Source organism: Phaethon aethereus (assembly GCF_964289735.1).
Source record: "Phaethon aethereus genome assembly, chromosome: 28".
In the NCBI taxonomy this organism is placed as follows: Eukaryota; Metazoa; Chordata; class Aves; order Phaethontiformes; family Phaethontidae; genus Phaethon; species Phaethon aethereus.
This window is the reverse complement of record NC_138604.1, coordinates 2,196,530-2,219,411: the sequence shown is the minus strand read 5'-3', so window position 1 is coordinate 2,219,411 and position 22,882 is coordinate 2,196,530. Positions and strand designations below refer to the sequence as shown.

The 22,882-nt window shown below is 45.7% G+C and overlaps 1 protein-coding gene across 1 annotated transcript; it reads right to left on the bottom strand.

Annotated features, from left to right (window-relative positions):
- Positions 1-20,782: 20,782 nt before the first annotated feature.
- Positions 20,783-21,283, bottom strand: LOC309414253 (uncharacterized protein; the record flags this gene model as incomplete). The annotated part of the gene is made up of 1 exon (XM_082011550.1): positions 20,783-21,283. The coding sequence occupies one exon, from the start codon at positions 21,281-21,283 to the stop codon at positions 20,783-20,785; it is 501 nt and encodes a 166-aa protein (XP_081867676.1).
- Between the last annotated feature and the right edge of the window lie 1,599 nt (positions 21,284-22,882).

Sequence of the window (22,882 nt, the reverse complement as noted above, 5' to 3'; positions counted from 1 at the left end):
GCAATAGCAGCACCCCAATAGCTGCTAACAACCTTTCCTCACGTTTTTCAGGAGTGTCTCTTGGACTCAGATGCCCAGCTGGAGACACTGTAAGAGAGTGCACTCCCACTCCCACACGGCAATTCAAACCAAATAGATTTAAAAACTTTTCCCACAAAGCATTTTTAATATGTAAAAAAACCAGAAATAAATCTGCGTTTCAGCAGCTACAGAGGCTCAGCACAAACCAGACTTACCCAGCTCCCTGGTGAGAACAGCTTTGTGATGTGACCAGTGAGCCCTAATGGAAGGAGAGCTTTTATATAGCTACTAAACGTGCCTCAAAGGTATGAGGTACCCACGACATATCCTATTAGCTCCTATGCGAAAGCTGTCCTGTGTGCAAGACTCGCAGTGACTAGCATCAGTGTATTCATCGCTGAGGATGAGTAGTTGAATGTCAGCTCCCCATAGTAAGAGTAATTACCTTTTGTATAATCCTCCCTGGCATGGTAAGACTGAATGGTATTTGGAGAGGCAGGCAGCAGCGGCATCCCCTGCCTAAGGGGTTTTGCAAGGCAGAATTGAACCCAATAACATACCGTCATGGCTTTCCAGAGGTCTTACAGTCCCTGGAAGTGTCCTGGTGGTCCCCAGAAATGGGGCCATCCCATCACTTGGCCTCTTTCTGCCCATACATGACATTGGCTTCATGCCGTGAGGGATGCACTGACCCCACCATGTCCTTCCCTAACTTTAGTCCCTGGTTAGAGCCGGCTGTGCTTCTCATCTGCAGGCAGGGTCGGTGGTGGGTATAGGCTGGACATGGGGCACTGGCTCCTCTGAGGAAAAACAGGAGCTCCTAGTGAAGTTCAAATCACCTCCTAGGGTGGATGCAGTTCATCATCCATAGAGAACTTCATTTTTAGCTCATGTAGCTCTAGCAAGCACATGGCTGTTGGTGTCCCAATGCTCCCGTGATCCCGACGCAATCACCTGTTATCAGAGCAATGGGAACACACCATCCAGTGACTCTCAGATGAGCGGAAAAGATGAGCTATAGTCACCTTTGATTGCAGCTCTTGCACAACAAGCTCAGCTGTCAAAGGAGGTGACAAAAAGCATCAGGAGCAGATAAACTTCCTCCAGTCCTGCGGGTGACTTTCTCAGTGAGTCAACTTCTTACCGCACACTGTGCCCGGATTAAAGAAACTAGTTAGAAAACTGGGAGATTAATTTTTCGAAGCCACTGAAGATCTAATCCACGCTTTCATGTGTACGTTGTCACATGAAATATCCCCAAACAGTGAAAATTTCTTCCTGCTGACTACAAGGAGAGCGGAGGGGGACCCGCGCAGAGGAGTGCTTGGCCCCACTGACATCTAGCACTGGCTGAGATGAAACCCAGTTCCTGAGTATGTTTGTTAAAAACTGTGGTTTCTTGTGAACAGGAGAAATGGCTCTCCCCAGGTGGTTTTTGAGGTAAAGCAAAAGCTCCATAAATAATCTTGTAATGAAACTGAATAAAGTTTAGGAACTCTTGGACAACTATGCCCCGCATCAGGCAAGAATCACAGAGCGTGAAATGCTCCCTTTACCATAGGCTTCTCCAGCAGGAATGAATCCAGTAGCACTGAGTGTGTTCATCTTTGCCTGAACCACAAGAAATGTGGCTTTGTTGTGGCACCTCTCCTGTAGAAATTGTTCTTTGATCCAAAGCCATAACTCTTCATTGCTTTTTAGCTCCAAAGGTCGTAGGTGTGATCCTCCCTGTTAACCAAAGTGAGCAGTTCACCTTTATATTTTATTCTAGTCCAGATGCAGGCACTGCCCCAACCTTCAAAGAAATCCTTATTTCATTCCATACTTGACTGAAACCCCGCACATTCCTGCCTAACTTACTGAAAGCCCAGGTGAACTTTAATTATTTGATCACATCAATAACTTGTCTTTCATGTTAATACCCAGTAATATCTGCAAGACTATGTATCTGAACCGTCTTAATCAGTAGGCTCCAAAACTACATAATCAAAGAAAGAAAGAAAAACCCCAGAAACCAAATTAGGCTCCATTTTAACTTTGGCAACATAGCAACTTTGGAGACTTTCACTATTTAACAGTTTAATGAGTGTTTCACTTTCCCATGGCAATGCCCATCAAAAATGTGTGGTTCTGTTGTCATCATTTGTGCATAACCTGGTAGTATCCACCTTCTCCCCACAAGTCAGTCCTGCCCTGCAGTGGTTGTCAGTTAAGCAAATCTCCTGTGCTTTTTTAAGATGCTTGACTCAACCTGGAAAACAGCACGAGATGAAGGTGGGAAAAGAAGCTAAAACAGGGCTGTGTCACTGAGAAGTACGAAGATGGAAGCTGAAAAACATCCTGGAGGAGACGCCAGATGAGACATTAGGGAATCCACCACCTTCCCTTTAATAAGTCAGGAATGCAAGGGAGCACCGTCACAGTGCAAGCAGTTTTGGAGCATGAGCCAATGTACCAGGAATGTAAAGCTCCATGCTGGATCCAAATGTAGAAATTAGGCAGAAGAACAAGCCAGTCAAAAAAGAAGATAGAAGAAACAAGGTAAATTGGCTAGGTGCGATCTGGGATATTGGGTTGAAACCTCAAGTGGTGTAAAATTAGCCTTGCTCCATTAACGGTAACAAAAACTACAAATAAACTAGGCAAAAGCTGTAAAGCAGGAGGGAGCTACAGTGGGGAGAGTCACAGAATCACAGAATCACTAAGGTTGGAAAGGACCTTCAAGATCATCAAGTCCAACCATTAATCCAGCGCCACCATGTCTCCTAAACCGTGTCCTGAAGCACCACGTCCACATGTTTTTTGAACACTTCCAGAGATGGCGACTCCACCACCTCCCTGGGCAGCCTGTTCCAATGCTTGACCACTCTCAGTGAAGAGAAATTTTTCCTAATATCCAATCTAAACCTCCCCTGGTGTAACGTAAGGCCATTTCCTCTCGTCCTATCACTGGTTACTTGGGAGAAGAGACCAACACCCTCGTCGCCACAACCCTCTTTCAGTAGTTGTAGAGAGCGATAAGGTCTCCCCTCAGCCTCCTCTTCTCCAGACTGAACACCCCCAGTTCCCTCAGCGGCTCCTCATAAGACTTGTGCTCCAGACTCCTCACCAGCTTCGTTGCCCTTCTCTGGACACGCTCCAGCACCTCAGCATTGTTCTTGTAGTGAGGGGCCCAAAACTGAACACAGTATTCAAGGTGCGGCCTCACCAGTGCCGAGTACAGGGGCACGATCACTGTCCTACTCCTGCTGGCCACACTATTGCTGATACAGGCCAGAATGCTGTTGGCCTTCTTGGCCACCTGGGCACACCGCCAGCTCATATTCTGGGAGAGTCCTCCCTTGAGGAAATAGATCTGCCTTGGAGAAGTACCTGCATGGGTCTGGGATGGTGATTTTCTCCAGTTTCTCCAAGACATGGCCATGTCCTCCAACCTTGACAAGGCATGGTCATTTCCTTTGGTCTCTCCAAGGCATGGCCATTCACTCCAGTCTCAGCAAAGCATGGACTTTTCCTCCAGTCTCACCAAGGAATGGCCATTTCCTCTAGCCTCATGAAGGCATGGCCATGTCCTCCAGCCTCGTCAAGGCATAGCCATTGTCTCCAACCTTGCCAAGACATGGCCATTTCCTCCAGTCTCAGCAAAGCATGGACATTTCCTCCAATCTCACCACGGAACGGCCACGTCCTCCAGCCTCATGAAGGCATGGCCATGTCATCCAGCCTCAGCAAGACATGACCATGTCCTCCAAACAGGCAAGGCATGGGCATTTCCTCTGAGCTGTACAAACCACTAGAGCGCAGCATTCGCACACACAACTACCTCCTGCAAAAGCCTTGCAGAACCAGATGCTGGTAGCTGGGAGGCTACCTTCAGATGCCCTTTCTCTCCAGGAAAACAGTTTAAACTGGCAGTCTGTGAACTAGACCCAGCCCAACGCCTTTGTATCAGACCTCCCTAATGTCTGAAGACTCCTTATCGTACCAAGGCACTGGCATGAAGTTAAATCTGAGTTGCCAAAGCTCCCTGAAGCCCAGCCGCAGCCCCCTGTTGCCACCACTGTAAAAGCCAGAGTGCCTTATTCCAGTTGCTCACACATACATGTGCTTCTGGGCATTGAGAACACACACGGTAGCTGGGATGCACGTGTTCCTCACAGGAGAGCGCGTCTGTTCAGTTGATCGCTGCAGGGCAGTAGGTTGCATGCAGGGAGGGGAGGGTGGAGAATAAAGGAAACACGAGAGAATAAGCAGAGATCGCACTTTTCTTGTATCAGACTTGTAATTAAAAGGCAGCGTACAGGCTGTAGATAATAAAACTTAACATATTATTAGCCCAGCAAGCAGTAAATTCGCAGTCTCGCTATTTCAATGATTTAACAGCACTGAAGGCAAAATACTAACCCCATCATGCATTAGAATGAAATGCTCCTCACTTGGACTCCTTCTTGCTTCATTTTAAAAATGTTTTATTACTTAACGAACTCTGGCTGTTCTGCAATTAGTAGCCCCACATACCTCTTTGTTCTGGTTGCTACCAGGCTCAGTGCAGATTAGTCTCCGGAGAAAATCTGACTACATGATCATAACAGCCCTGCTGACTTTTAAAATATTTAAGCTGAGCTGTGGAGTTTCAACACAACTTTCTCTCTCCCCAGCACCCATATCCATTAGCTACACCACCCATTAGCTGGGCTTCAATGGGAGAGAAACCTGGGTGTTGAGGTATGGCCTCAATGGTTGATTGCAGCCACAGCTGTCTCCTCTGCAGCAGTAACAGGCGTTAATTCAAAGGCGTGAAGCCCCCAAAATCACACCTCCAGGGACTGCTAGCACCTCTGCTCTGAAGGGGGGAGCAGCATGTGGTCACCGAGGCACCCAGCTGCAGAAGATGAAGCTGTGAACTATATCTCGTGGAGCCTCTCTCATACCAGCAATGAGAACGTGAAGTTACCATGGCATGCCTCAGACTTTGTTCCTCTGCCATCACTTTCCATGTGCAGGAGCTACTTTGGCTTGGGAGGCCATTGACTCGGCTTCTGGTTTTGCTGTTGTTCCAAGTGTGGCACAGAAATGAGAGTTTGTGGTGCCTTGGCTGGTGGTGGGCTTTTCTTGGCTTCTGATTTTGATGTAAAAAGCTCCTCGGGTTTCTTTTCTTTTTGGCTGTTGCAGCGTCTGGCTCTGCCACTGCCGGGTGACTGGTGCTGGCTCCAGGACGGCTTTGCCTACTGCAAGCGGCAGAGGGGCTGCTTGCTTGCACTGCTGCTGGTTTAGCTGGGAGGACATCCTTCTTGCAAGCCAGGGACTGAGAAAACCACTATAGGAAAAAAGAAAGTCCAATGTTTTTGAGGAAATAAAATATTGCACTTTTCTTTTCTTTTTGTAAAACAACAAACTAAGAGAAGAAAGAAAAGCAGGAGCAAAAGCAGCACTTTTCTATTAGAAATACTGGTAGCTTCACCTTAATCCACATACAGGTGTTAGAATGAAGGGAATTGTGGGAGCTCAAGATTATTATGAATTTAATGACTAACTCAGAGCAATGGAAAGGAGAAGATCCAAGATAAGATTCTCTCTCTTGAGCTTTAAGACCATTAATTGCCCCTCCCAAGCCGTCTTGCTGCTGTATATTCATCTGCTCAACGTCCCTTTCATTACAGACCTTGTCAGATGACCCCTTTTCCAGCACTCAACCCTGTTAGTATTGGTTTGTAGCCCAAACACCTCTGAGGACACCAAGGTTGGGTCAGAGCCTGTTTTGTCAAACACAGTGCTCGTGCAAGGCTGTGAGGCTTCTCAAAATCTTCCCTGCTGCTCTGGGATTCACCCTTTCCTTTTCCTCCCCAGGGAGTTTGTTCTATCAGCCAGAACATGTTATTAAATCAGATGCTTAGGACATAGTAAGCTTTTAAAATTTCCTCTTTCCATAGCAATTCGTCTAATAGAGCAGTTTTAGGATTATAATGCAAGGCATGTTTGTATAATCTCCGAGTCCTCTGGGTCTGATTCTCTTCCTATAATCACCTCGGGTAACGGTGTGATGCCGTCAAAGTCGCAAGAATGGCACAGGTATAGCCCAGATTATCTCCATTAATCTGTGGCATTACACAGATCCAGAAATAGTTGGAGAAGAAACAGTTTAATTCCTAGAGCCTGCAGATCCTGAAATTTAATCTCAATTAATTCCATTTGCAAATGGAAGAGTCTGAAATTACCATCACCAAACTCTAATCCTACAACAAGTCATATCATGGCAAGTCTAATTAACAGTATTTAATAGATTCATCAGAATCAAACTTACCCAACTCATCAGTGAAGCAATAAATCAATGCAAAGACAGTGTAACAGACTTGGGAGTCAGAGAGGTCCTTATACACCCCAGGAGCCCTACCTCCCAGAGAAGAGCCCATGCTGCACATGGTCAACATTTTTTCACAGCTGCAGAACTGCCCAATTTGCAGAAACAGGTGTTTTTTCCTGACCTTTAGGAGAGAAAGCTTCCCATTCTTAGGCATTTTCTATTTTAGCAGCAGAAGGCTGTTTTTGTTGGCCACACGTGAGGCATGAAAGCTTGTTCTTATTCGGATGTTTTCCAAATGCTCTGCTCTAAAGCCCCATGGCTTCAGTCCTGCCAGAAACAACAACAAAAATAATCCAGGCAGCAAATTCACACAGAAATTCAAAATGCGGGGCCTGAACCTCAGGGACATTCCAGGTCTTTTCTGACTTCTTTAGAAGCATAAAGCGACCTTAATGCAAATGCAAGTCATGCCCCGAGAACCTCCCTGTGGCACCAGGCACCTGCCTGACCACCATGCAGCTGATGCTCCAGCAAGCTGCCATTTCGTCCCCTTCCAAGAGGGCAAGGAAGCCTGAAACGTGGCACTGCACCCCAGCTCACTGTTCTCCAGCAGCAGCAGCACTGCAAAGGTGAGGACAAAGCTGGGGTGACCCCCAGGCTGCTCTACTTTACAGTTGCACATCCTGGTGTATGGGCTGGACAGGCTAAGCTCCAACAAGTTCATTCCTGAGCTCGAGTGCATGAATGAAGCAACTGAGAATTAGGCTCTTTGATGTGACGGCTGGCTGAAGAGTGTTCCTGTTGTGCCCACTGGGTTTTCAGTGTGGCAATCTGTTGTACTTGAGAAGCACGGTGATTCTGCAGAAGCAGTTAGGAACAAATTTAGGCAGGGAACTGGGAGAAGATTTTCAAGAAGCAGGGGAGGGAGACTCTGCAACAGGTTGCCAAAATAGAAAATTGGAAGCAAAATATGGAACAAGCTTTAAGATGGAGGTTGGTGAATTTATGGAAGAAGTTTTATAACTACGAATGCTGAGTCACAGACTTAACTCGGTGATTCAGCCATGCGCGTCTCTTGAGAGTTGTTAAACTAATCCATCGATACAGGTTTAATAGGAAACCCTCTGGTTCCTGGGAAGCTCAGGTGCTGTACGGCGTCAGAAACAAAGGGGACTCACTCATGAAATAACAGGCAGGAAAAAAAATATTGAAGCATGGATACTTCATATCCAGTACTCGGGTACTACAGCATTTGGCCATCCCTGTGGGTGACCAGCTTCTCGCCTTCTGTAACACAACTTGATGCTCAGTGTCCAGCACTAGGAGAGAAGATGCTCTAGAGACTGGACTCACAGGCAGACAGACCGATACTAGGAAATTCAGTAGCAGGTAATTATGTCTTTTGTCTCGTGAGATGAGTTAATCAAGATGTCCACCCTAAAATGATGACAGACACAGTAATAAAGAACAAGATGGGGTGTTAACAAAACAGTGTCTAATTAAGCCATCAGGGCGAGCCATGTCTTGGGAGATCCAGTTCAGCAACTTCTGAATCAGACCAAGACATGAAATCCAGGAGTGCAATAGTTTCCTCAGATCATTTTCTCTGTGCACAAAGGTTCAAAGTACTGGACGGAGAAAAATCAAAGAGCATCCAATGCAGGCACGAGTCGAGGATCACGCTGAGCATTTCACATCCCGAGCTGAGGTTCTCTGCAGTGGTCTTCACTTCTAAAAAAGCTGATCCTTTTTTTCAGATTGAAGCAATATAGCTTCAGGACCCTTAGAGATATTGAGACAGCCATCTCAATGATAAACCAGATAAAGCTGACAGCTAGAGACCTCCGTTTGGAGCTGCTAGCGTAACCGCTGCGTACCTCCCAGGGCATCTTAGACTTTTGGGGACTTAATTACCTGATCAGCAGGCTGATAGCAGCACAGCACCTACCCAAGCTGTGTGGGAGTTGGAGTAGCATTTTCTGTCTAGGAAGGATGGGCTCGGGCCAGTATTTTTCTCACTTGTGGTGTTACTTTCCCTAAAGTTAGTTGTACAACTTCAGTATCATCTGGGAGCTGAGCTGGGCTCCACCAGCTGAGAGCTGAGGAGCTGCTTAGCTCCACGTTCACTGTAAAGCCACCTTAGTCAACGCACGTTTCTCCCGTAGTTTCCCATATGTTTCAGTAAGGCAGGTTTCACTGCATATGGCATTTGCCTCTAAAAATAGTCTTTGTGCAATTCACATGGAAGGGGAAAGCAATTACACCTCTACTATGGGAAAAACATTCACTCCCTTTCCACGGGCTGACTTCAGAGCCTCTTCGATGATAATTACCATCATTTTTCTGCTGAGGTTGCTGACATGGAGGTGAAGTGACCTCCCCGAGCCTCTCCAGACCTGGATCCAAACCAGTGTTTAAGGTCAGGACAGCCCCACCTTCTGATCTCCAGACAGGGTTCAGGTCGTCTCCCTTCCAGCTATGGAAAGTGATTTTCTTTAACCACCCGATGTTGCAAGTTGAGGCTGGAAATTTGACACTGAAATAGTCCAGAAACCTCACTGCTTGCTTAAATAAAAGCAATGTCTCAATACAGAGTCATGGCTGTGCGGCTGGTAACAGTCTTTGCCTCAACACTGCTCTACAAGTGCTACGTGCCCTGTTTCTCTCTTGATGGATATAACAAAGGTTACTGAAGCTCTGACCTGAAGATGCGTATTCACTTGTGACTATTGCACAAATATTCAAATGCAATGTTTGAGCTAACGAAATGCACTGCCTCCTTTCGAACCCAGCTGCTCTGTCCTCTTCAGGCCAACAAGTGAAATGATAAAAACCACTTCTTTTATGAGTCTGAACTTATTCACTCTATCTTCCTGCTTTGAAGGGCTATATTCCAGGAGCATATCTCAGCAGAAGGGCGATTTTGATAACCGCGAAGCATGATGCTACCTAGAAAGCAGACGGGCAGGTTCTCCACTGCTGGAAAGTGTCCTAGTTCCTGCCTTCAGCAGAACTATGATTGCAGTTTGAACCAGCAGAGCAGCAGGTGAGGCCTGAGTCAGGGTTAGATCTTGGGCTGGGATATTCCCCTCGCTAGCAAAGGCTGGAGACTAAAACTAAGGAGCTTCCAGAGCCAGCAAGGCAGGGTCTCACCTGCCATGAGGTAAGAAAGGAAGTTGCATGGATGAAGTCACGCTATAGGAGAAGAAGATGTGGTCTAAAGTTCAGGTGTTCTGTCCTCCAGTTGCCAAACGGTTATTAACAGTGCAAGTTACACCACAGCTGGTAACAGCTTCTTACATTTGCAGCCCAGGAACCCCAACTGGTGACTGGTACCAGCTCAGCCTGTTGCCACGATTGCATCTGGAGTGCGTGCTCTGATAAGGGCTCTGGTAAAATGGTGGAGACAGGACAAAGATAGTCCCAAGACAACCGAATATGATGAAATTCACTTCTGTGTGGGACGCGTCGTCGCGGCTGCTGAAAATAATCCTACCATCAGAAATGAGGACTGTTTGACCTGTATCCTGATAGGTTCCTGGGGTTTTGAGGATAATAATCAGTGAGCTATTTTCACTCAATACATTTTGTTTACTCGGAATAATGCTTAGGGAATAAACTGTATATGCTCCAAGCTGCCTATATTTCACATGTAGATTGAAACGTCTTGTCAAATGCCATTCCGGCACCTAAATGAGACCAGTGTCCAAATTCCATTCAGATGTGATAAATCTTGTATACTATTAAAAACTCCTTTTACTTTTCACATGGTACATGGAGATAAACTCAGTTCCCGCTTCTGTCACATTTAGATTGGTGGGAGCTGCATCTTCTGTACCATGGAAAATAGCATGCATTCAGAATGATCTGTTCTGAAATGAAAGAAGAATTAAATCTATGATGATCTTCATGGGAAAAAAAATAAACCCATCCATCACGAGTTTATAGAATCACAAGAAAGTCTCTTTAGAGAATTCATTGATGAAAAGCAGGTGAGAAAAGTACAGATTAGTCCCCCTGTCTTAAACTACAAATACATCGTAAGAAGCAGGGGCATTAGCTGACATGAAATGACTCATGCATGGGTTGAAGTGGAACCGTGTTGACACCACACCAGGACCCCTGATCTCGATGGGTTCTGCAGTGAATGTATTAACCTGAGGGTACGACCTTTATTCACACAGAAAGTTTTTTGTTAAATCAGATTAGTCAGAAAAGGGATTAAAACGCATTCTGCACCAAAAGCCTCTCTTCACAATGCCTACGTGTAAAACAAGTCTGTGGAGGAAATGCACAACGGCAGTTGTGAAAGAATGAGCTCATTACCTAGGAGGACTCATTCCCAGAAGGCAGGGCTTTGAAACCATATAAAAGTTCTCAAATCTCCGTGCTCCACCATCCACTCAACTTCGTGCTTCTCCCTGTTGACTGGTTGGGTAAGTCAGAGAATACTGATACTTTTTTTGCAATGTCTATAATTTTACTGTTTGGCTTAGTGTAGGCAGACTCTTTAAAGAAGTGTTTTATTTGATACCTTTGAATATGCAAAAGATTCCTGCAAAGAAAAGAAATTGTGGGCATTGGGGTAGGACAAGCAGTCTTGGAATGACTCTGCAAGGCAAATTCAGGTTGCGTGTGAATCTGAGGATAGTTAAGTGCTAAATTAGACCCTTTCTGAAGAAGAGATTAGATAAAATTATGTTGGTTTAGGTATAACTGATCCTGCCTTCGGGGAAGGAGAAGGTCTAAATGGCCTTAGGCTAAAGTGACTTCCAAATCTATTTTCTGTGATTTTGCTATTTATAACAAAAATATATTTAAAGCTTCAATTTCATCGAAGAATTATTTTGTAAAAGATAGATTTGGGAGTATGAGGGGCTGTAGGGAGCAGAAGGGTGAAAATATTCCTAGTGTGCTGTCTCATCCATGCTAACCATGTCAAGAGCAATATATTCATTTGGCTTAAGATCTTATCAGGTCCTTATAAAAAAAATAGCAAGAGCCAAGCGATATTGATCTGGAGGATCTAGGAGGCACTGGTAGTAGAAGAGAGGAATGAATTTGCTTTGAAGATGTGCTGAGAGGATTAGGCAACATAGGGAAGGGAGAACAAACTTGCACACTCACATGATCTGTGTTGGTGTTAGTCCTGCGTTGAGGGGACTTTAAATGCCCCTTCCAACCAACGCGTTTGTGATTCTAATCTTTTATTTGTGCCATTTTACTGTCTTTAGAGAAACAACAACACAGGCTTTACCAAAGACACAGCAGCAGTCCAGCTGAGCCTGGCGCCTGCCTTCAGCAGCCCACAGAACAGAGCCGGTTTCATAAATTATTAGGAAAACCCATTTGGCCTTTTGCACATTACTGGTCTCGGGAGAAGAAATCCTTTCTGATTATTCTGATTCATGCAAGCTACATGTATTATTAGTGGCCATGATAATCCAGAAACAGAGGGACGCATTACCAGTGCTAATTCTTCCCATGACAGTTGGAAGAACTGTGCCACAGGTAACCTCAATTCATTACATCATCAATGAAGTCAGAGTGAAACCAGAGCAAGAGGAGGAGTTGGCCTATTGTTGCTGTAAAACTCTTAATACTACAGAAAGATATCTGCTTACTGGTGAGGTCCACCTTGAGGTTTTAGCACCTCAGGTTTCTAATTCCAAGTAAAATATGGAAACCATTTCAAAAGAGGGAAAATCAAATGACATATTTCAGTTTTGGCAACGTAAAATATCCTGTTGGGCCCAGATTTCTATTTTTCTACTTTTTGATACACCAGATGTTTTTAAATGTTTGTCTTCAGCATTCATGTTTTTATTATTATTTTGACTTTCTGAAACCGCTATCAAACCAGCAGATCTGTTATTTGCCAGCTCCTCTCATCAATTCCCCAGGACAAATATGAAAGGGAATTAACACATTGGGAAGAGCTAAGCAACAGGAGGAAGAGCTCTGAAGTGTAAATCAGCTCCCAGTTCAAGGGAGTGGCTCTACCTCAGTTAGACCTGACAAGGCTGTCCCACATTGCAGAACAGAAAGGAGGAACAAGATAAGACAGAGTCAGAGCAGGAGCTGAAAGGCAGGATGAAAAATAAAGAGCAAATCGTAATACTTTCTCAGCCAACCTGCCTTGAAAACCAAGGGCAAACTAAGAGAATTTTACTCTTGCAGCTGATTCATGTTTCTTATAGTCATTTCACCCTCATCCCGGTGCGATTCATTTAGCAGGCACAATAACACTCTGACATTTCTTTCAGATAATCTTGTTTCCTGCAAAGATGTCTTTGAATCAAACGCAAATCAAGCAGGAAATCACCCTCCCACCTGGCCTGAGCAAAACAATTTCAAAGCAAAACCAAGAGCCTGTGCCGTGCACTGAGCCGGTCCCATGTCCACAGCAGCAACCTGAAGTCCAAGTCCCAACACCTTGCCCAGAACCGGTCCCAGTAGTAGTGGTACCATGCCCAGAAAAAGCAGTGCCATTGCCAGCACCGGTGGTGGAACCAGGCAAGGGAGAAACACCAGTGGTCGTAATACCCAAGTGTCCACTCCAGGAGCAGCAAGAGCAACAGCAATGCAAGCTACCACCAACTTTCCCAACTGTATCATGCCCTGAGCCTGTTCAGTGCCCCGAAGAGAAATCAGTGTGCAAAGAGCTGCCTGTGCCAGCCCCTGTTTCCTGCTCTGAACCAACTCCATGTGGCCTGGAGAAGCAGGAGTGCAAGGAGATCCCTGTGCCTGTTCCTGTCACCTGCTTGGAGGCTGCAGCATGTCCCCAAGAGAAGCAGCAATGCAAGGAGATCCCTATGACAATCCCTGTTCCATGCCCTGAACCTGCACCATGTCCCCAGGAGAAGCAGGAGTGCAAGGAGATCCCTGTGCCCACCCCGTGCCCTCCAGAGCAGCAGGAGTGTAAGGAGACGCCTGTGCCAATCCCTGTTCCATGTCCTGAACCCACACCATGTGCCCAAGAAAAGCAGCAGTGCAAGGAAATCCCTGTGCCAACCCCTGTTCCGTGCCCCGAACCTGCACCATGTCCCCAGGAGAAGCAGGAGTGCAAGGAGATCCCTGTGCCAATCCCTGTTCCGTGCCCTGAACCTGCACCATGTCCCCAGGAGAAGCAGGAGTGCAAGGAGATCCCTGTGCCCACCCCGTGCCCTCCAGAGCAGCAGGAGTGCAAGGAGACCCCCGTGCCAATCCCTGCTCCCTGCCCTGAGCCAGGGAAGTGCTCACTTCCTGAGAAGTGTCCTCCCATCGAACAGCAGCAGGTCAAGCAGCCCAACCAGTGGCCACCCATGCAGAAGTAACTTGGAGCTGACAAGGGAAGCCCTGAAGAGAGAAGATCACAAACCCAGACCTCATCTCCCTGCGTCTCACGACCAGAGGTCATTTTCCAACACCCTTTTACTCACTGCAGAATCTCTGTTAAGCAGCACAGCTTCCAACTCCCCCCCAGCTAACGCGAGCGTTGTCCTATACTAACAGCCATACGCTAACTGACACGTCGGGACTGGCAATAGATAATAAGGCTTCAAGCGGTGTCGTAGGCATGTGAGTTCAGCTTCCCAGCAGCCCGAATTTCTGCCCTCTCCCAATCATCCCGCTGGCTTCTAAAGGCCCAGAGCGAGTCCCACGAGCAAGAATGGCGCGCACGAGGCAGGCTTCGTTCATCTACGTACTCAAACTCAACCGCAATGCAGTTAGGGACCTAGAGCTCATCGTCCGGACCTGCACGCCGCCTCCTGGTTTTCACACCTTCCTCCCCAGCCCCATGTACGCGAATGCCATCTCCCACCTTGCATTTAGGGTTTTTGCCTGTTAATAATAGGATTTGAGGTTTGCGCAGAACCTGCTGCTAAGGGGTTCTGGTCAACGGCAACAAGACTTTCCGAATCATGAATCCATAGCGCTGAATATTTTATGCGATTTAAAAGAAAACACCATTGGGTTAGAGGAAATAGAAAGATTTTTACAAAAGAGCCATCACCTCTTTATTATCTGCTTAGCTGAATTAGTAGTAATCAGTGCTTTCCTCAGAGAGCTCACCTTGGATTTTCTAGGATGTGTAAAAGAACAGCTCGAGCTGAGATTATTTATGGAAAATATATAGCTAATTAAATCCAATCCAGACATGTTTTGAAATAGATTAACCTCAGGCGTGGCTTCCATCTGCTAGACAGGATAAAGGAGGAAGCATACACAGTGCTGTCTCAATTACACCCTGGAACATGTTTCACCACACCATGTTGTTGTGTATGTATTTGGTACTTACCTCTAATTATTTTAGGCTGATATTGTATCCAGGATTTATTTCACTGTGAAAATCAACAATAAAAGTTACTTTGAATACCAAGCTGTGGAGATTTTTTAATAGCAGCTTCTTTTAAAAAAAACGAAAAGGAGCCTTAGCTTGCAACAGCCAGTCATTTTTTAGGCTCAAAGCTGGGCAAATCAGGACTCAGAAACCCAGGTGTTCACAGGGGACCCTGGGTTCATGGCTCCTCTCCCGGTGCCCGGGTTAGAGAACCTGCCAGAGTCCCTGCACGGCATCAGCCCATGGGCTGGCCAACAGCACTGAAACACCTCTCAACAAGACACCCCATCCCAGGGCATGGTACGTGGCATCGGCTCACAGCGAGCTGTCCCCACGGCCAGTCTGCCCCATTTAAACATATTCACAGCCACTCGGTGACCTTCACCGGGCATAAGGCATGGGCATGTCTATGAGGCAGGTTGCAAGCATAAGCAAACAAGTTTTTCCCACACTTCGGCTGAGCCAGGGGCGATGTAATCTCACTAGTTTGGCCCTGCACCTGTCAGATGGGCGTTAGATACATCCAACCTCATCGTCTGATCGCAGGCTCACACTGAGACACACAGCGTCTGCCTTGCAGAGCGAGCTTCTGTCTGTCTGCCAGGCGCCAATATCACATCACTCAACAGCTCCTGTAGTATGATCATTTTCTTCCCCTACTCTGCACGCAGCCGACTGGAAATCAATTGGCTGAGCCAGTAGGTCCTGCTGAAAACCCAAAACATTCTGAATCCTCTTTCTGCTTCTTTCAAAACCAAAACTCTTCTTTCCGAGCAAGCAAAAGCTTCCTTTCAGTATTAAAACCTTCCAAAGACTATTTTCCTCTCAGCACAGCTATACTGTCCTTGAGACTCAAGACCACAATTGTCTTGTTAGACCCACAAGAAGATACTGCAAAATATTGTATCCCGCAGAAAACTGAGTCTCCCCAGTTTGCTCCAGTTCAGGATGAAAACAGCTTGCAAGATCTCCCCAACATAGGAAGCACGTTGATCCCGAGCTAGTTTTGACACCCAGGCAGCAGCTCTGCCCCAGAAGGTCCTGAATTTAAGTGGTCTAATTTCTAGAAATTGTGATCAGTTTGTGTCCTGCTTGCTCTAGACATTTCATGTTTCTGGTCTGCTTAGTCATCATTGTAATAGCTGTAGGTTTCTGGACCTATCTTAAATAGGAGTATGGACAAGTTATTCCTCAGGAAATCTGGAAGGCAAATGTGCATGGGGGACTAGCTACACGTGCCTTGTATACAAGTGTATGTTTAAAGGTAATTCTTTGGCTAATACAAGAAAGCAAGTGAGAATGAATGACACTAGTAAAGTGAAAAAATATCAGGAAGCAAGTAATGAGGTTACTTATAATTTTATTGTAGCATGTCCCAAATTAAAGATAAGAAAATGGCCCCACAATGTTTTTTTTTTATAGTAGAGGATGAATAAATCCAAGTTAACGAATTGCATCTCTTTGTAAAGTAATTTCTGCTTGCAGACAAAGGAGGCATGCTGCAAGGTTCTAGCTATTCTGGCAGAGCCAGCGGGCAGAAGGAGAGCTTGGAAATAAGCATTTGCATCTTCCATGGCACTTCATGGCCATTGCTGTTAAGTGCTACTTCTGCTTTGGGCATTGCTGCTGTTGCTGCTGCTGCGGGATGCTCTTCACAGGACACTTAGCTTGCCCTTTTGGGGGCTGGCATTGCTCCACACACTTTGGAGGACACTTTTCCTGGCATTTTGAAGGTATTTGCTGCTGCTGTTTCTGCTGGTGGGAAGACATCTTTGCTAAGCCTGGAAGAAAACCAAGGTGCCATTTCAATTATTTTAAGCCCTACACACTTCTCCTTTCTGGATGTTTCAGTCAGTTCTTCAGCTTTGACATCAAACCAACAGTGAAAAGCCTTTAAAAGTTAATCCTACCAGAAAAAAAAAAACAACCACAAACAAAAAACAAAAAAAAACCCCTTGGAAATCCCTGAGGATGCTGCTGTTCAGACCAAATTTGTGCTGGCGACTCCAGTTTGCTGTAACTGCCCCATATTGTTTTTCTGGGCTCCCGTCACAGTTAGCCTCTATGGAGATCAGCCACTCTGCTGAGGCCTCAGGGCATAACTGTATATAAGCATAAGTGAATATGTAAGTGAATATAAAAGGCAAGCACCATCCTAAGGAAGTCGCGATCCAAACAGGTAAATGGCTACAGAGGTGGAAGGAAGAGAAAGAGTGAGGGGTTTTCCTTCTTTCCCTCTGCTCACTCTTTTCTGAGCATTTCAGCTTTGAGAAGATGAGCAGCAATACAGATTTTAATGAAAGCATACTTAGTTCAAGGAGAACATCAGAGCAATATTTAAAACTAGTCAAAGAGGAGCAGAAAGAGAATGACACATCAGCATTGCAAATAGTTTGGAAAGAGGCAAAAAAAATAGTTTGATAACAATCCCTTCCAGCAACAACCACATCTCTGCTTAGTTCATTGAGAGCCTCAGAGCAAGAGCCATGTCTCTAGCCATTAAATGCTGGTTAACTGCCCTGATGAGGACATGAACTTAAACAAAGAAGTGAAACTCAGAGCCCTGGAGATCCAGGAGTCTGCAGTGATCAGCCCATGGCTGCTGGATGGATGCAAAACATGCTGTCAGGGGATACCATCTTTTGGTAGCTGATACTCAATACCCACTGGTTATCCACAAGGATTCTTATCAGTTGGGAAAAAAATTATGAGGGTTGACAAGGGTTTGCAGGTTCAAAGGAGCCAGCAAGCCACTGCCTGGAGCCTCAGAAAGTCTCAAAAATAACATAATATGGCTTTTCACCCATATGGAGCTGAAACTACTACTAGACAAACAAAATAAAGGAAAAAAAAAAAATCACCCTGTCTCCCAAGACCAGAAACCCCCACCTATATAGTCAGATGTGCACAGAAAGACTCACCTGGTCTCTCCCACTGCTAGAGGGGACAAAGAAGAAGCCACTCAGGTTAACAAGCCTCCCAAACGGGAGGCTTTTATACGCTTTCAGAAGTCAGCCCCGGGAGCTGATGACAACAGATTAACTTGATGACCAGAATCTTTCACAACGAGAACCTGCTCCACTGACACCTCCATACACCTGGACTTCAGTCAAGGTCTGTGAGAGATACCTCCTCTTTCAGGTGCGGGGGATTTGTTGTTTTTAATGCAAGGCACACCCAATCTGGTAATAACTGGCTAATTTATTAATAATTCATCTTGTCCCGACCCTGGGCAAAGATCCCACAACTGAACTCAGATTTGAGAGGTGGCTCAGATCCGCTCCAGGGTGAGCAGAACATGTTTGCATGAAGTTTAGGTGTTTCCTGATAGTTTTGGCTGTGACGACCAGGACAGATCCCCAGCTGGCATAAATCTGAGTGGGGTGGGGGAGGACTGTCCTCCTGAGAAGGGCAGCAGGTCTGTGTTCGGCAGTCTGTGGTTTCGGGGTTTGCTTCTGTCCTTATTTTCCTTCCCCAAAAGGGGAATGAAACACTTTATATTTTAGAAAGCTTTCTCCTTATTTTTTCTTGCACTTTCATGTAGCTTTTCACTGAGGCAACTAAAAGTTGGGTCTTACAAACACTGGATTTGGCTTGCTGAAGTTGTGGCAGAATTTCTTTTTCCTGGGGATGGATCTGTGCCTCAAAAAAAGGTCGATCCTCTTGAAATTTTTCCAAGGAAGGAACAGAGAAAATGTTTCAACTGAAACATTGTCTTCAGCTCTAATGGAAAAGGTAGTTCAAGCGTCCCTTGAGTACTCCTCAATGCTATGCCCTGTGGGGTCATATTCAACCCTATGAATTACAGTCCAGTCTCCATTACAGATGTGCGATACACGGAGAGATGATGGACATGGCTTCCCCTGGGTGTAGGAGAGCAGAAAGTGCTAATGGAAAAAACACCTTCCCGTATCTTAACATCCCTCACTCGCGCCTGATTTACCAGGGGTCTTAATGACCCCGAGGTTGACATGGACCAAAGGTCACTAATTTCTTGCAAATGTACGAGAGAATCTTAGCAATGCTCAGAACTAACCACAGGTGCATAGGAGAGCAGTGTGTCAGGGCTTTTGCAACACATTTTCCTACAGGCACAGGAAGCGTGATGAGCACAAGCCAACAGGTCCCTCCTGCCACTTCCTCTGGGGTTTTCAGGGCTGCGTGCTCCCGTCTATGATTATTGTGCCTGGTGCAATGCTCACAGCAGAGAGGGAGAGAAGAAAAAGCTTTAGATGACTAACACAGCTGATAGAGTTGGATGAAGATGCTTGGAAATCAGTCACAGGTGACTAACCTCTGTGTTGGATCTCATTAGTAGCTGCATATGACTTCCTGACTTTTTTCCATGCCTGAAAGTGGGCGCTGACGCTACCAGTGCGGCAGCAGTCAAGCAGTTATTAGTGAGGCAGAGTCCATTGCTGAATCCCCAAAGTGTCGCACTCCACAGTGGGAGTTAGAGGTGCACATCCCTAGTCTCCCCCTCCATTTTCGTGCTGTTGAATATCTGGTCCACCTACCCCTGCTTCATCTACCTGAACTGAAAGGTGTGTTCAGGTGTAGAATTTGTTTGTCTTACTGAGACGTGTTTTGCCTATCATTATTCCTGTTTGATGGTGTCACCTTTTGGTGTTGACAGAAATAACACAAAAAGGAATCTACTGTCAAACTCTCTACACCTGCACACAAGGTTTCATTAAAAGCTGATTTGGTAACAGTGTTTACACACACCTAAATATAACTCTTTTCTTTTCTAGATTAGATGTTCTCCACCCTTGCCATAATGATACGGTAGGTGGATAGCAATTCTCTACATCCCAGACATGGAAATTGTGTGGCTATCACGGAGACAGAGGTAAGCAAGTCACATGCACAGTGTGGAGGACAATGGGAGCATTATCTCTGGAACTAGGCATTTAAATGGGTATAACGTCCCTCCAGACAATGGGCCTCCTTCAGTTTCAAGATTATGACTCCAAATAAAGAAGATGCATTTATAAGTGAACTACAATATTATTGTACTTGCCAGACGTTAACGAACCCAAAATGCCAACCACTCTGTCGGTCACGGATGTGACTTCTCCTCGTTGCAAATGGGGAACGGATAGATAACAAGAGTGGGACCTGCCCAAAGTATCTGCAGCAAACCTGGGAACAAAACTGCAATCTTGCAGGGCTCAGACCTGTTCCTGAACCACAAAAAGATTCATCTCCTGAAGCCAAATCCCCTACTTTCTATATTTAGTCATGAGGATCATGGGAAGAATTAATCTAAAATACCATTTTCGTCTCCATCAGCATGTTTTTAAGAAATAATTAAAATCCCAGCAAGAACATTTCAATTCCTTCTTTCTTGGATTTGGGGCTTTCTTCTGCTTAAATTTACCTTTTAACACTCTCTAAGATTTGCCTCCAAAATCCAAAGATATAAAGATCAATATTCTATCATTAATAAAGGTGTAAATTAAATTTCTGTCATTATCTTCAACTAGGACAAAGCTAATTTTTTTTTTTATAACAGTCAGGAAAGTATTGACTGGCTGATGGGTTTTTTTATGGTTCTAGAAGACGTTGCTCCACGTTACAATGCATGCTCGCTCTGTTTGCGGCACTGCATTGCAGGCACAAATCCTCCGCAGCCATAACAGCTTTTAGAAGGAAAACTAAAGGACGATGTCCTTGGTTCCGAAGACATGGAAACGGGGAGATGAAAGAAAGACAGAAGACACATTATGCCATCGATGATCAATTTTTATTGCTGCACATAGACATTAAAAGACAAGATAATTAAAGAATAGAAGGGGGGACATCTTCCAACATCAACTGCTTACAGCACAGCCATTGCTAAATAACCTCCCAAGATGCCCAGCAGGGTAATTTAGGCCAACTGCAGTTACCAAGAAAAAGGTGCTGAGAGAGCAGTAGCAGAAGTATCACAGGAAGCAAAGATACAGGCTGGAAACATTCAGAAAAACCTTCGCCAAGGCAAAGAGAACACGGGGTAACCAGGTCAGGAGAGGTCTCGGTACGTCGCAGGTGGGTCTGTAGCCTGTTTTTCATTCCGTGGTGCTCACGAGCCTATGGATATTGCAATGCGCCGAAGCACCCGGGCTGCACGCGAGGCTCACGCGTTCCGGCGATCAGCACGGGCGAGAGCAGACCGTGCTGCACGGCTCCAGGCACACCGTCTCGCATGAATCGGCGCACTTGGTGGCACACACCTCCACGCACGGGCAGGGCTCCACGCACTGGGTGCAGCACTGGGTGCTGCAGGGCTCCACGCACTGGGTGCAGCACTGGGTTGGGCACGGAGCGTCACACGGCTTTACGCAGACGTCGATGCACTTAGGGGGACAGACCTCCACGCACTGGGTGCTGCAGGGCTCCACGCACTGGGTGCTGCAGGACGTGGTGCACTGGGTGCTGCAGGGCTCCACACACTGGGTGCTGCAGGACGTGGTGCACTGGGTGGCACAGGGCGCCGGGCAGACCTCCACGCACGGTGTGGAGCAGGGCTTCACGCAGACGCTGCCGCAGGGCTCCACGCACACCGTCTTGCAGGGCTCCACGCACTTGGTGCATTTCTGCACGCAAATGGGAGGGGGCAGGCAGGGCTGTTTGCACTGCTCGTAGCAAGACATCCTTCTGAGGTGCTGGTAAAGCTAAAGACAAAGCTAAAACGAGAGACACAAATCAAGACAATTGTCGAAACATCTAGCAGTTAGCTGTTGGACTGAGAAAAGGGCTTCTAGAAGAAATTGCATGTGTGAATGATTTGTGGATTCAGACATATGCAACTAATGCTGCCAGATTATTCCTTCCTTTCTTGGGAACCTGCAAACATCGCTGTTAGGAAGACTAGGGCCATAAACCCTGAATTTTTATAGGATTGCACACAGTTGAACTTTGTAGAAGCCGTAACATGAAAATAGCTCGTTTCCTTATTTTCTTAATTAAATCGGCAGACATTCCAGAGCCCATCTTTTGCTTATCACTTCTTCAGTTCCTCACACGCACCACAGAGCACATCCACCTTTGTGGAGACACTGAACTGCTAGTCCCCGAGGATAAAGCCCAAAGACCACAAATTCAGACACTATCCCAAATCCTCCAGCTGTGTATCATGGTACATCATTGGAGTTGCGTCAAAACTAATAGGCTCATCCTTTCATAAAAGAAGGGTTGGCCCAGTGGTTGCAGCTCCTATTTCCAATTCATTTCCTCATCTTGAATTCTCCCAGATGTCTCCTGCAGCTTTGCCCTCAGGTATTCTGCAGCTTCCTTCTTCCAGATAAAGCTTCGTCCCACCCATCTCTTTTGAAGTTCCAAGACTTACTCCACAGCATCCACTAATTTATTTAATTTCCAGACTTAATGAGGTATGAAAAAATTAATGAAGATAGAATACGAAGAAGGATAAGAGACAGTCACAGTTTCTGAAGAGGTGGCAGGACATTTGCAAGCTACTTAAGGAAGAGTAAACTCTCAATAAGAGTCAAAATCCTCTCTTCCATTCCAGGACAAGCCCTGGAAGAGAAACACTAGAAGCAAAGGTCTCCTGTGGTCAGTAATATATTCTTTTGATCAGAACAACCAAGTCACACAGCCATTGCATTACTCCCTGATAAATCCAAGAAAGACTTACCAGTTCACCAATGCAGGTGAGTGAGGGAGAAGTCAAATGAACTGATGTGAGCATCAAAATGCAAACCTTTTTATATGGCTTGCATGGCGTCATCTCCGGAAACAAGGGAGCCCAGGGGTATGGACGCCTGACCACTAACTACCTAAACAGGCTCCACCTATGCATGCTTTACATATTTGTTTACATCCTAATTTTTGATGGAAACCCTCTTCCAGGAATAACATGTGATACTGAGCAAATTCTGCTTCCATCTAGCACCGGAGTCATGTGGTTCCCAACGGGAATGACACAGTAATTAAAAAAAATCAGGTACTGAATTAATTGCTTTTCAAAGAAGATTTAATACGCTTGGATATTTTCATCTCCTTATTTCCATAAATGTTTGAATGATACCTTAGGGTTTTTTCAATGCAGTGAGAATGGATAGCTGCTATTAAGGAATATGGACAATTGATCTGATTTACTATGAGAAATATCATGTCCTAATTCTCATGGTAAGAAACAGCTAATCCTACAGTGGGCCATCAGCGCTTCCACAAACTGTTGAGGTATCTGTTTCTCTAATACCTTTTTAACCATTAAATACACCCAGTCC